At 50.4% G+C, this 15307-nt stretch overlaps 1 protein-coding gene across 4 annotated transcripts in view; it reads left to right on the plus strand.

Moving 5' to 3' along the window:
- Positions 1–3372, plus strand: part of LOC142290493 (retinol dehydrogenase 7-like) — an 81777-nt gene extending 78405 nt beyond the window's left edge. For all 4 annotated transcript variants that reach the window (XM_075334458.1, XM_075334455.1, XM_075334457.1 and 1 more), the window contains one exon: positions 3032–3372. In XM_075334458.1, the coding sequence (XP_075190573.1) occupies positions 3032–3264 (233 nt within the window). In that variant the 3' untranslated portion in view covers positions 3265–3372. The remainder of the gene's footprint in view (positions 1–3031) is intronic.
- Positions 3373–15307: the final 11935 nt, after the last annotated feature.

A 15307-nucleotide genomic window follows, 5' to 3' on the forward strand; every position in this document is an offset into this window, starting at 1 on the left:
ACCTTCCAGGGTTGATGTCCACACCAGATGGGGAGGAGACAGGCAGTTGACCCCACCCACTGAGGAGTTCACAGGCCTGGAGGCGAGAAAACACAACAGTTCAGTACAGTTCAGCAGAGTGTGTGTGAGGAGTGTGAAGAGAGCAGACCAGGAGAGGATAGCTCCTGGCTGCTGTAAGGAAGGGAAGGGTGAGGAAGGGGCCCGAGGTAACCGGGGCAGGGTAGTGGCCCACCGGTACCAAGGGAAGACCCGGATCACTGCAGGGGAGTGGGCTCCCCATTCCCGACTGAGGAAGGAGAAAGAAGCGTCTGGCTGCAGGGCAAGAACAGGATCCTGCTGTACTGTGTGTGGGACCCAAACACCCTCCGCACTGAAGGCTGTGGACTCCGGCAGTTTCTAGTTTACCAGTGACTCTGTGTGGTTTAATGGTGAGTACAACAGTGCCATCAGGCACCGCACCGCAGCACTGCGCCCTGCAGCATCCCCCCCATCGGGCCCCGGGACACACTGCCCCTACCCATAGAGGGGTTAACACCAAAGCTGCGCCACAACACCGCTCCCAGGAGCCCCCACCATCACCAGCAGCGGTGGTGCCGACTATCACCACGACCCGTGGGTGGCGTCACGAACAATCCCCATAGCGGCCCCGGCCGCGCAACCACCGGATCACCAATCCAATCCCCATTTTCACTCGTGGGCGAGGAGTGCTGCTCGAGCCCCAGGTCCAGCCCACTCAAGCCACTAAGGAGAAGGTACCGGACCCGAGCGTGATCTCCCCGAGCAGCCCCCCTCGATGGAGGACTGGCCCCCGCCCGCGACAGTAGTTCAGGCGCTGCCCCAGATTATAGTTCTCCGCCACGGTGGCCTCCAGCTGATCCCAAATCCGTGGAAGGTCAAGTCCGGTGTGTGTGTTAGCCATTGAGCCCTTTCCTCCTTTTATGCACTAAGTATTGGACCCCCCTGGCGTGAAGCACTTGGGGATCCTGGTGTCAGTAAAGTGTCCCATTCTGTATGCTGATAGCGCGGTTCCGTTATGGGACCAGTCCTCAACCCCGGATACTACATGCTATTGGGCTGCAGTCTCGTTGGGACAGGTCCGGTGACTGTTCTAGCCATTTCCCGTGACCCTTGCAGAGTTGGTAAATAACGTGAAGTATATCTGCCCTAGGATTCTGTATTCCGACAGCGCCGGTCCTGTAGAAGCAGCCGCCTGATTCTCCTCAGCGACCGTGATGAACGCCTTGGCCCACAGAGCCGCCTGCGGCACGTCCGCTCTGCTCTGTGTCTGTAGCTGTTATCTCTTCTATTGTAGTTGTGTGTTCCAAGCTGTTGCCCCCAGCCTCTGCCACCAGCTGGTTCACTCCTCTCACCAGGTCAACCTGCTCTTCCCACTGTCTGCTCCTGACTCCCCCTGGTGGTTGCTTCTTCCTGACCCTGAGTCTCCAGTTCCAGTGGATCCGGAGAGCCCCTGGTGCGGTGGCGTAGTGACCCCCTACTGTGATCCCACCCTAGCCCGGTCCCCATTGGTGAGGGCAACCCGGTATTACTGTATGTAGCGTGAGTGGAAACTTCCCTGTACGCAGGATAAGTACTACACCCTAATATGGGTGCAGTACCCTGTGGCACCTGAAGCCTCAGGGGTGCCACACCTACATGTTACAAGGGGGGCATAGAAATAACTGGGGTGAATACTCGTTATTGGGGTGGGGGCATACAGCATCGGCGAGGCATACAGCACTGGGAGGCAAACACATTAATGGAGGGCATACAGCACTGGAGGGGCATATATGTTACTGGGATGGGGAAGTATACAGCACTGGAGGGGCATACAGCACTGGGAAGGATATACAGCACTGGGGAGGCATGCACATTTCTTGGGGGGCATACACGTTATTGGTGTGGGAGGCGCATACAGCACTGGGGAACGCTGGCACTTCCACTCCTCTTCATCTGTGGGATGGGAACACATTGCACGCTAATGCTGCCCACAGATTAACGCCGTCTTACAATCCACATGCACATAGCGTTCAGCTGTGAACGCTGTGTGTGTGTGCTCACACTGCAAATGCGGGTTTAAAGGGCTGGCACCCTGCAAAGTGCGGATGATGACCCTTTAAAACTGCCCAAGAGCAACAGAAAAGTTTTATCAGGGCCCCAGCACTAGCCCGGCCTTCTGTAATCATTAGCTGTTGCCAGAACAGATATTAGTTGGTCACCGAGGGTGCCAGGTGATGAACCCGCACTCATCTGATTTTGATGACTAATGCGGGCGTCACACGGTCCGATCTATCGTGTGATCGCACGAGTGATCATACCCGCCCCCGTCGTTTGTGCGTCATGGGAAAATCGCTGCCCGTGTCACACAAATTCGCTAAACCGCCGTCACACATACTTACCTGCTGAGCGACCTCGCTGTGGGCGGCGAACATCCTCTTCCTGAAGGGGGAGGGACGTTCGGCATCACAGCGACGTCACACAGTCGCCGGCCAATAGAAGCGGAGGGGCGGAGATGAGCGGGACGTAAACATCCCGCCCACCTTCTTCCTTCCGCATAGCCGGCGGGTGCCGCGGGATACAGGTAAGGGCTGTGTTCATCGTTCCCGGGGTGTCACACGGAACGATGTGTGCTACCCCGGGTACGATAAACAACCAGCGCCATGAAACATAAAAGATTTTTTAAAAATAAGCGATGTGTACACGACTCACAATTTGTGACCAATTCAGCGTCGCTCGGAGGTGTCACACGAAACGACGTCGCAAACGATGCTGGATATGCGTCACGAAAACCGTGACCCCCGACGATGCATCGCACTATAGATCGTCTCGTGGGACGCCCGCATAATTCTGAGGATAGGTCATAAACACGTTAGTTGTAGGCAACGCCCTATTAGAGTACATTTTGCTGTTGCCTTTACAGTTTTACAATAACTTAAGGTTTCACAAGCCTTATCCAGAAATACATGTGTCGTTTGTGTAAACTAATAGAAAAATATATTATAATAGAATAACATTTTCACTCATTTATCTGCAGTTGGGAATGGTGTAAAGTCTTTAATTGGAACAGCAAGTCCCAGGATTTATGAGGTTCCAAATTGTATGGAACACGCTTTGACTGCTGTGCATCCTTGGACAAGATATGCTCCAGGCTGGGACGCCAAGCTCTACTACATCCCTGTATCATACCTCCCTACAGTGTTATCTGACTATTTGCTGTGTCGCTCTGCACCCAAACCAGCCAACAATGAAAGATCGAGCAAAGCATAACCAAATGTGGATTCAAAATAAAATTGTTTGTAATTCCAGTCATTATCACTAACTGGTATTTCATAATACGTATCTTCAAGAAATGTGTCTAATAAAGTGTAACATTCAGTTCTCAATGAGACTTTGGAGTGGTGTTATTAGTAATAATTAGTGATGGGTGAGCAGTAAAATGCTCGGGTGCTCATTACTCAAGCTGAGCAATTTCTAATGTTTGGGTGCTTGTCTCGAGTAGCAAGCATAATGGAGGTCAATGGGAAACTCAAGAAGCATTTTTCAATAAAAATTAATGTTTTTAAAAAAGAAGCATTTTTCTAGCAGGCTCCACAGGAGGTCGGGAAGGGGGGGAAATCACTGAAATGGATGGAAGCATCACTAAAATGGAATAGAAAAAGCATGGGGAAAATGCCTGAATGCATCTCTGATTCCCGAGTTGCTGCTGAAAGCAATATTGTCAGAGTATTAGGCCCCTTTAACGGATTTACAAGAAAACTTAGAAAACAGACAATAAAATAGATTTACTGCCCACACCTGCTAGAAACTGACACAAAAGATATATTCTGTATTTCTTGCCTGGGTTGGCGATATTGGGAAGACCCTGAAAAGTACCAATACCTAGACGTGTGGTTCAATGTGTAATTTGGAGCAGGTACTAATAAGTTGTAATACCTAGAAATGTGGTTCACTGCATAATTTGGAGCAGGCACTGAAAAGTGCCAAGACTTATTTAACTTGTTGACTAGCAAATTTAGAGCAGGCACTACTAACTAACAATACCTAGAAATGTGCTTCGCTACGTAATTTAGAGCAAGCAGTAATAAGCAACCATTCCTTTTTATCTAGTTCACTAGCAGATTCAGAGAACAACTACTAACTAACAATATCAAGAAATGTGGTTGAATGCGGATTTTGGAGCAGGCAGTAATAAGTAGCCATACCTATTTAGATCATTCACTGGCAACTCTTTAGCAGGCACTGACAAGTAGGAATCTATATTTCTATAATGAAATGCTGATTTGTGGCACACACCTTTCCCTACACTGCACGTCCCTATTCTGCATTCTCTCTCACCTATCTATCTCAACTATTGATCTAAAACCCTAGCTAAGCTAACTGTCTAACATTAGCGTAGCGCCCAGAGACGAGGGTACTCGGTCCCGGGCGGTAACAAATGGGAATGTCACTCTGGTGGCCGTTGCCTGGTCCTGTGCTCTGGGCCCCTTTTGTTAATGGGGGCTATTTACAGGGGAGATGAGTTTTTGTCATGTGACGCCACCTGCGGGTTGCGGTTAATGATGGAGAACCGCCGCTGCTTAATGTGGGTACTCCTAGGGCTGGGGTTAGTGGCAGCTGCAATTGTAAGCCCTACGCAGGGAGGGCTGTGCCTGGGAGATGTAGCGGGGCAATAATGGAGACCACACCAAGTTGTCTTTAACAGTCTCTACTCACTGTGGACCCAGGGGTTGCTGGTTCAGGACCCAGCAGGGTCCCAGTACCAGTGCCAATGTAGTGACCCAGGTTGCTCTGTCCCCGGCACTCTCTGTAGATTGAGTCCCCATAGCGTTGAGCATTTGGGGACCCCAACTATCTCTTGGGGTACAGTCTCCTTCTCCGTACAGTGGGTGTGACGCCCTGGACCTCAGGGGTCACAGATCACTACACAACATCATACACCCTTTCCCTGGACACCAGTCAAACATTAAATCCTTGTTGCCACCCTCCAGGGTTGATGTCCATACCAGGTGGGGCGGAGCCAGGTGGTTGGCCCCGCCCACCGAGGAGTTCACAGCCTGGAGGCGGGAGAAACTTAGTCAGTTAGTCCAGTGGTGGTCAAAGAGTCTAGTCCTGGGCAGGAGTGAGGAGTAAGAACTGTCTGTGCCTGGGTCAGAGTCCAGGCACTTCCAGCAAGGTCGGCAGATGGTGGTGGCCATCTGCAGGAGTTGGCGAAGGTCAGCGGAACCGTAGGATGGAGGTTTTATTCTTGCCTCCAAAGCCAGCCTTCTTCACCACCAGGTAATGCAGCGGCTCCTTTAATTTAGGTGCGGGGTGATTTCCATCCACATGCACATAATTTTCTACCTTGTGGCTTCAGTACTTTCCATCAATTTTTGCACTGCTCCCTAGCCACTGGGCAGACCTGTGCTGGTTGATTTTTGGTTCTCACCTTGTCACTCAATCTATATTATGCTCTCTGGGGGACACATGTTTATTTATATGCCTAATTTCCGTCTCACATGTACTTTATCATAAATCAATTTTTTCATGTGTATCCCCATAGAGTGAGCCGCTGCACCTGTGTTTTTCCCCTGGTGTTTCTGACCATACCAACTATGGGTACATGTGTGGGGTTTCTGATCTACACATGTACACCATAATACATATAACATCTCCTTGGTCTGGTTTTGGTTTGGCAACTTGTTCACCCCCCAACATTTATTAAGGAATCTATTTCCTTACCCACACCTCGCTGATCTATTCCTTTCTTGTATGTTCTACATCACTTTTTGTATTGTCTTTTATCATCAATAAAAATTTCATATTTTTTGTACTTTACTTGTGCTTTATCTCCTTGTCCTCCTTTTCTGACATGTATACTGGAGTTGGCACCACTCCCGAGGGATATAACCTTGTTATTCACTCGGTGTATTAGCTATGGCCAAATTTATGTTTCTATCATACACCCCTTCCCTGGACAGGTCACACCAGTCAAACATTAAATCCTTGCTGCCACCCTCCAGGGTTGATGTCCACACCAGGTGGGGCGGAGCCAGGTGGTTGGCCCCGCCCACCGAGGAGTTCACAGCCTGGAGGCGGGAGAAACTTAGTCAGTTAGTCCAGTGGTGGTCAAAGAGTCTAGTCCTGGGCAGGAGTGAGGAGTAAGAACTGTCTGTGCCTGGGCTCAGAGCCCAGGCACTTCCAGCAAGGTCAGCAGACGGTGGTGGCCATCTGCAGGAGTTGGCGAAGGTCAGCGGAACCGTAGGACCGGGGTCAGACGGTGGCCCGCTGGCACCGAACCGGGGAGCCGATTGGAGCCAAGCACCAAGCAGGGAACTCAGATCTCGACTAGGCTTAAAGCCAACCTCTTGTCAAATTCTCTGATTGCGGTCTGGACCTCAGGGGTTCATTCCCAACCAAGTCCCGATTGAAGGCAACAGCCCAACCATTTCGGATAAGCGCCACTGTCAAGGGCCAGAGATCCAAAGGGCCAGCGTCTGCGGGCAAAGGGGCTCCTCTGGCACATAATCGTCGGGGAGCGGACTACCTGTGCCCAGGCATTGGAGTCAACATACAAACACAGGTGCAGGGGAACGACAGCCACCATCAATTCATCCAGGGAAACAATGTAGCTGGCTGCGGGCCCCGTCCATCCAGCCGTTTGGTTTACCAAAGACTCTGTCCATCTGTGTCTGAGTGAGTACACCAGTGCCACCCGGCACCACGCCGCGCTGCACCTCGACCCTGCACCCTGCGAGTCCCCATCCTACGGGAATCCAGACAGCCACTGGGCCTCGGGACCAACAGCCCCTACCCACGGAGGGGTCAACACCTAGCTGCTCCCCGCCATCGCTCCCGGGAACCCCGTCACCAGCAGCGGTGGTGCCCACAATCACCACAACCCATGGGTGGCGTCACAAACACTATCCATCCCAAATCCCCTTTTCACTCGTGTGCGAGGAGCGCTGCTCGAGCTCCGGGTCCAGACCCGCTCGAGCCACCGAGGAGAAGGCACCGGATCCGGGCGCGATCTCCCCGAGCAGCCCCCGCGACAGGGAAGCTGGCCCCCGCCCCTGACATGGGCAGTGCGGACCCTGTGGGGAGGTAAGTGTCCAAACCCCGATCCTAGTTTACTGCTGATGCCCCTGGATTATTTGGTTTGGTGAAGTCCGTGAAGGTGTCCTCACCGGGCAGGTATTTGCCAAACAGTCTAAAACTTGCACTTGATCTAGGGCCATGTGCCCCGTGTGTGCTCCGGTCCCAGTGGTATCTCGGTACCCGCCCTGACGACCTCTCTCCTGTGCCCCAGGGGTCACAGTTACACGGACCCAGCTTCGGCACGTCCGCACACCTCTCCTGTGTGCTCCCGACTATCGACTCCTCTCTCACTCCTGACTACTCACACCAGGATGCCTATACCCAGGGACTCGTTCCCATGGCGACCATCCCCTTACATGGTTAACCCTCTATGCCCAGTGTGGAGAGGAGAACTAGGATTTAGATTGTGTTTTGGTGGTAAAAGGCACTGGTACTGTGGCGCCCTGGCCTAGCCAGGTCGTCACAGATAACACTCAAACACCCCCACCCCCATCAGACAGGGACACCAGCCAAACACAAAACCCTTGTTGCCTCCCTCCAGTGTCTGATGTCCACACCAGGTGGGGCGGAGCTAAGCAGTTGGCTCCACCCACCGAGGAGTTCACAGGCCTGGAGGTGGGAAAAGTGACAGTTTAGTCCAGGAGGTGGAAGTGAGAGGAGTAAACACTTGGGTGTCTGGGTTTGTGGCTCGGGCACTGACAGCAAGGTCGGCAGATGGTGGTGGCCATCTGCAGGAGTGGTGAATCGACACAGAACCGTAGGACCGGGGACGGGCGACGACCCGCCGGTACCGACCGGGGAGCGAAGTGAAGCCAGCACACACAGGCAGGGCCATCGGACCCCGACTGGGCTTGGAGCCGCCGGCAATAGTCAAATCCGAGTGTGACCGGAACCCCAGGGGTTTCCTAGCAGCCAAAGACCCGATTGAAGGCAACCGCCCACACCGTGAGGGTAACAGCTACCGCCTAAGGCTGAGAGACCCAAGGGCCAGCGACTGCGGGCAAACGGGCTCCTCCGGCATCCATTCACCAGTACACCAAGGTGCAGGGAAAGACAGCCCCCATCACCTGTCCGGGGAGAGACACTGCAGCCGGCTGCGGGACCCGTCCATCCAGCCGTTTGGTTTACCGGAGACTTTGTGCGTCTCTTGCTGAGTGAGTACACCCATGCTATCCGGCACTGCGCCATGCTGCCCCTACAACCCTGCACCTCACCGACCCTGCCTCCCCGTCACATCACCGGGCCCCGGGACCACTGACCCCTACCCACGGAGGGGGAAAACAACATCCCAGCTGCTCCCTACCATCGCTCCCGGGATCCTTGTCACCAGCAGCGGTGGTGCCCATCTTCACCACGAACCGTGGGTGGCATCACGGACTAAATCCCCCAAACCGACCACCCCTTTAACTCACGGGCGATGAGCGCCGCTCGAGTCCCCGGATCCGGCCCACCACTCGAGCCACCGAGCAGCCATTGCAGCAGCGCCGGACCCGAGCGTTAGCGAGCACAGCGCAGTGGCGTCCTCCCCGCCCGCGACAGTACTCCAGGTCCCATGGGGTAGGTCCTGCATCTCCAAGAGGATGCAGTTCCATGTAGTGCCCTGAGGGTCTCAAGGGCGGTACATTAGCACCAGCAGCACCGGCGGCAGCATCTTCCCTAATGATGAACATTCACAAAATAGCATTGACACCGCATGTCCTCATTTTATATGCAGAGGCACATGTGACTTAGGCAGCCAGTGACCCAGCCCTTGGGTCAGAACCTTGTGGATGTTTGATGCACTGTGATTGGTTGCAGGAACATACACAGATGAAGTTAAGAAGAAAAAAAAGGAGCTGTGCACCTCTGGCTACCCACCCCTCCACTCATGAAATAAATCCCCCTGTTAATCATACAGCACCATAGTCATATCCAAAAGCATGGAAAACGCGATAAGTTATCGAACAAAACAGAAGATTGCCAACTTTTGCAAAAAATGCTCGGGTTACCGAACAAGCTAAGGCTCGTACCAAATTTGAAATTGGTGAACCTTTATTGAACAGATTTGTTCATTTCTTTTTTAAAATCAGGTTCATTTTTATTTATCATCAAAATTACACAACACATATAACAATTTGTTTCCCCACAAACAGATCACAGATATGGGAAAAATCTGGTGCTCATGCTCATCTGTATTAATAACATCTTAGGCCCCCTTCACACGTCCGTGATACACGTGCGTGTTTGGTCCGTTTCCGTATATACCGGAGACACGGCCAAACGTGCACCAATGTTATTTAATGTTTGAGGACACATGTGCGTTTTTCATTAAGGTCCGTGGGTCCGTGTGCGTGCTATGTTTGTGTCTCCGTTTTGCACGGAAGCATGTCCGTTTTCAGCACGCAACACGCAGCACGGGCCCAATGAAAGTCAATGGGTCTGTGCGCACGTCCGAGTGACACGGACGCATCTCTGTTTGCTCCCTGTAGGTTTTGTGCTTTTTTTCATGTGATGTCGGTCTTTTTTCTTTTTCTGTTTCGTTCTCTCCCTCAGTCCGTCGGTCAGTCGGTTTCTCTCTATATCTGTCGGTCAGTCTCTCTGTCTTATCTGTCCCTCTCGCTGTCTATCGGTTAGTTCCCCCCTCTCTCATACTTACCGTTCCCTGATCTCCAGCGCGGCGCTCCATGGCTGTTCTCTAAACTCCGGCGGCTTTTCCTCTTTTGAAAAAGCCGGCCGCTCATTAATCAATCTCGTATTCCCTGCTTTCCCCGCCCATCGGCGCCTATGATTGGTTGCAGTGAGACACGCCCACACGCTCAGTGACAGGTGTCTCACTGCACCCAATCACAGCAGCCGGTGGGCGTGTCACTATGGAGTATAGAAATAAATAAATAAAAAATTTAATACCAGCCAGATAAAGCCATACAGCTGAAGGCTGGTATTCTCAGGATGGGAAGCTCCACGTTATGGGGAGCCCCCCAGCCTAACAATATCACTCAGCAGCCGCCCAGAATGGCCGCATACATTAGATGCGACTGTTCTGGGACAGTACCCGGCTCTTCCCGATTTGCCCAGGTGCGTTGGCAAATCGGGGTAATAAGGAGTTATTGGCAGCCCATAGCTGCCACTAAATCCTAGATTAATCATGTCAGGCGTCTCCCCGAGATACCATCCATGATTGATCTGTAAATTACAGTAAATAAACACATACAACTGAAAAATCCTTTATTAGAAATAACAAACACAAACACATTCCCTGGTTCACCAATTTAATCAGCCCCAAAAAGCCCTCCATGTCCGGCGTACTCCAAGCTGGTCCAGCGTCGCTTCCAGCTCTGCTGCATGAAGGTGACCGGAGCAGCAGAAGAAACCGCCGCTCCTGTCACCTCCACGCAGCAAATGAAGAGAGCCGCGTGATCAGCTGTGCTGTCACTGAGGTTACCTGGATCCAGCGGTGGATGCAGCGGTGGCCGCGGGTAACCTCAGTGACAGATCAGCCGATCGCGCTACTTCGCGAATATCCGACGAATAGGTCGCCACTATTCAACTATTCGCGAATACTCGATGCGCAATGTAAGTCTATGGGAAACTCGAATAATTTCACATTGGACCTAACGGCGAGCTGCGGTAACTGAGGAAAAGGCTGAAATGGATGGGAAAAGGCTGAAATAATAATAATAATAATAATAATAATAATAAAATGTAAAATCAAGCCACGACCTCAAAAAAACACTTTAGCATATGTTCACACGTTTAGTTTTTTAAATTTTTCTCCCTTTTTCGATTAGAAATGGCTCTAACTTATAATAATATTAATAATAATAATACTAATAATATTCATTTATATAGCCCTGTTAATTCCACAGCACTTTACATACATTGGCAACACTGTCCCCATTAAGGCTCACAATCTAAACTTATACATTATATTGATGTCTGTCTCACACCTCCTTTTTTGGGACATATTTGACAGCAAGGTCAGCTACAATGTGGCCATTTGGGTGTTGGCCTTGCCCTCCTCCTCCTCCACCAACACCACCGACTCCAGTGGCCCTCTATTCAAATTCTATTCAAATTATTCAGTAATGTCTGTTTTATGGACTAATGAACGCCACACTGAGACATCGAAGCTGATGTCGTTGATGATGATTGCATCTGGCCAAAAGCAGGTTGGGATCAGGAGGCATCATTCCCTGCTTCCTAGACCGCAATTTGTGAAGCATGCAGCGCCGTGGAAGTGGCAGTTGTTTCACTCTGGAACTCAGGCTTTATTCCACTAGCTAATGTGACGCCCTGGCAAAACAAGGTAGTCACAGCTGACTGTACCCCCCACCAAGGGTACAGGAATCGCTTCTTCCTTGGGATTACACACACACACCCCACATGGTGCATATGAGCAGCCGCTCCTCACCCCAGTTATGAGCTGAAAAGAGCAGCAGGGGAGGAGTTCAGGCAGTCGGAGGAGAGCAGCAGAGCAGACAGGAGTGTGTCTCCTGGGCTGCAGAGAAAGTTGCAGAGCGGTCAGGGGTTGGAGCCCCTGGACTGCGGGAACAGGTCAGGCACTAGGAGGGGACCCAAAGTGGACCGGGGCAGGGTAGTGACCCGCCGGCATCGGGAACCCGGAATAGTGCAGGGAAGTGGACTTCCCCCGTTCCAACCAGAGGAGCTAAGCAGGCTACAAGGTACAGTGCAACAAAAGAGGGCTCCTGCTCATTGCACCGTGTATGGGACCAGCACACTCCTCCAAAAGGCTCCCGGTCACAAGAGGCTGAGTCAGCTGCTGCGGTTCCAGGTCTTTTTACTCACACTTCAAGTGCAGCCTCAGGGTACCGTCTCCGCCGTGATGGGCCCCAGCAGATCCCAGATCCATTGAAGGTCAGAACCAGTCCAGTTGTTTCTGGTGATCCAATGTGAAGTCTGTTCCACCCTAGGGCTATGCAGCCTGCACTGCGCCGGTCCCGAGGGAACAATGAAGCCCTCCACTCGGCGACCAGAATGTCTCCTATGTCCAACAGGAGCTACCAAAAAACCTGTCCACTCCTTTCCTCTCCTGCTGGAGAACACCTCACTGTTGTGTCAGCTCCTAACTCCCCCTCTTGGCCACTTCTCCCTTGGTTCCCTGTCACTAGTGAGTGGCAGCCCCCCCATGTTTGGTGACTACCTTAAGACTAGAGTTGAGCGCGGTTCGTGGTTCGAGGTTCTCCAGTTCTAGGCTCGAGTGATTTTGGGGCCTGTTCTAGATCGAACTAGAACTCGAGCTTTTTGCAAAAGCTCGATAGTTCTAGAAACGTTCGAGAACGGTTCTAGCAGCAAAAAAACAGCTAATTCCTAGCTTGGCTTCCGCTGTAATAGTGTAAGTCACTCTGTGAATCACACTATTATGACATTTCAGTGTATAGTGTGCGTGAACAGCGCCTTCAGATCACTGCTGTTTCTATAATGGCGATCGCCATTTTTTTTTTTTTTTCCTTGTCTTCCTTCCCTAAGCGCGCGCGTGTAGTGGGGCGGGCCAGCATGTCAGCCAATCCCAGACACACACACAGCTAAGTGGACTTTTAGCCAGAGAAGCAACGGCATGTGTGATAGGATGTCCATGTCACATGTCCCTGCATTATAAAATCGGACATTTTCCTCCAGGACGCCATTATCTCTTCTGCGTCTTTGGTGTCAGACATCACTGTCGCAGCTCCGTCCTCCTGAGTCCTATCGCCGATACAGCTGTATGCGCTCCATACACAGCGTTAGACAGCATAGGGATAGCACTTTCTATCAGTCCTTTTAAGGGCTGAAACCGGCAGGGTCAGAGCCATAGGTGACAGGTCCTGAAAACAGAGACAGCGTCTGTGTAGCCAAGGTCAGGGATTTCGTCAATGCATTTCCCCATTAGGAGGGAATAGAAAGGCAGGCTTCCATTCCTCTACCCAGAGCCCCACAATCCTGGCACTGTACCCTCCTGTGCTCTGCACACTCCAACTCTTTTTAAATAAGCCATTATGCTAGCAAACAGTCAGTGTACCTAGTGGCATCCTAAACGTGGCTATTGGACTTTTGTGTAGTCACAGTAGTGCAAAGATATTTGCAGCACGTCTGCCTGCATTGCACACTCCAACTTTTTTTAACTAAGCCATTATACTAGCAAACAGTCAGTGTACCTAGTGGCATCCTAAACGTGGCTATTGTACTTTTGTCTATTCACAGTATTGTAAAGATATTTGCAGCACGTCTGCCTGCATTGCACACTCCAACTTTTTTTAACTAAGCCATTATACTAGCAAACAGTCAGTGTACCTAGTGGCCTCCTAAACGTGGCTATTGTACTTTTGTCTATTCACAGTATTGTAAAGATATTTGCAGCACATCTGCCTGCATTGCACACTCAAACTTTTTTTAACTAAGCCATTATACTAGCAAACAGTCAGTGTACCTAGTGGCCTCCTAAACGTGGCTATTGTACTTTTGTCTATTCACAGTATTGTAAAGATATTTGCAGCACGTCTGCCTGCATTGCACACTCCAACTTTTTTTTAACTAAGCCATTATACTAGCAAACAGTCAGTGTACCTAGTGGCATCCTAAACGTGGCTATTGTACTTTTGTCTATTCACAGTATTGTAAAGATATTTGCAGCACGTCTGCCTGCATTGCACACTCCAACTTTTTTTAACTAAGCCATTATACTAGCAAACAGTCAGTGTACCTAGTGGCATCCTAAACGTGGCTATTGTACTTTTGTCTATTCACAGTATTGTAAAGATATTTGCAGCACGTCTGCCTGCATTGCACACTCCAACTTTTTTTAACTAAGCCATTATACTAGCAAACAGTCAGTGTACCTAGTTGTATCCTAAACATGGCTATTGTACTTTTGTGTAGTCAAACTAGTGCAAAGATATTTGCAGCACGTCTGCCTGCATTGCACACTCAAACTTTTTTTAACTAAGCCATTATACTAGCAAACAGTCAGTGTACCTAGTGGCCTCCTAAACGTGGCTATTGTACTTTTGTCTATTCACAGTATTGTAAAGATATTTGCAGCATGTCTGCCTGCATTGCACACTCCAACTTTTTTTAACTAAGCCATTATACTAGCAAACAGTCAGTGTACCTAGTGGCATCCTAAACGTGGCTATTGTACTTTTGTCTATTCAGAGTATTGTAAAGATTAGTGATGAGCGAGTACTAAAAAGCTCGGGTGCTCGAAGCTCGGGCCGAGCCTCCCAAGATACTCGTGTACTCGGCCCGAGCAACGAGCCCAATGTTATCCTATGGGAGACCCGAGTATTTTTGTGAAATGACCCCCCGGCAGCATGGAGAAACCCTAAAAATGTCACAAAAGTCTCAGAAGAGTGCTCAAATGACATGGCAACAGCATGGGGAAGACCCCTTGAAGCATTTATCACTGAAAAGTCACAGCTGTGAACAATTTTGTCCGCGTTTTACGCCATTTTTACGGACTCACCAGAAAACCTTCCAAAATGACCCCAAAATGATTTTTCATGGCGGAAATGTTAAGGGCACATACCCAATAGTGAGATAGAGCTGGTGTATGTTACTTTTTGAGATTAATACATGAAAGATTTTACGTGAAAACATTGTGTGGCACTCCGATGTCCCTGAGAAGAGACGTACATGAAGGCCTCTTGAGTCTAATGTGCCCATTTTGAGGAAGTGAGTCTTTGTAGTATTTTCCTTTGCCAGGGCAGTCCAAAATTGTGAGGTTCACCAATGCCCCTGCATACAGACGTGCATGAGGGCCTGTAAACCTGAAGTGCCCATTGGAAGGAAGTGGGTGTATTATAGTACAGCCCTTAGGCAGGGCAGCCAAAAATTGGGAGGCTCCACGTTGTCCCTGGGTAGAGACGTGCATGAGGGCCTCAAAACATTAAGTGTCCATTGTCAGGAAGTGGGTGCATTATAGTATAGCCCTTAGGCAGGGCAGCCAAAAATTGGGAGGCTCCATGTTGTCCCTGGGTAGAGACGTGCATGAGGGCCTCAAAACATTAAGTGTCCATTGTCAGGAAGTGGGTGTATTATAGTATAGCCCTTAGGCAGGGCAGCCAAAAATTGGGAGGCTCCACGTTGTCCCTGGGTAGAGACGTGCATGAGGGCCTCAAAACATTGTTCCCATTGCAAAGGAGCGGGTCTCCTGTCGTTGTAATGTCCATTCTGCAAAGAATGGGCGAAAAAATTTACCACTGGGGGTATACCTGAAACAAAGGCCTAAGTATTGCAATTTGTAACGGTCATCATGGTG

The sequence above is a fragment of the Anomaloglossus baeobatrachus genome, chromosome 2 (assembly GCF_048569485.1).
Source record: "Anomaloglossus baeobatrachus isolate aAnoBae1 chromosome 2, aAnoBae1.hap1, whole genome shotgun sequence".
NCBI lineage: Eukaryota > Metazoa > Chordata > Amphibia > Anura > Aromobatidae > Anomaloglossus > Anomaloglossus baeobatrachus.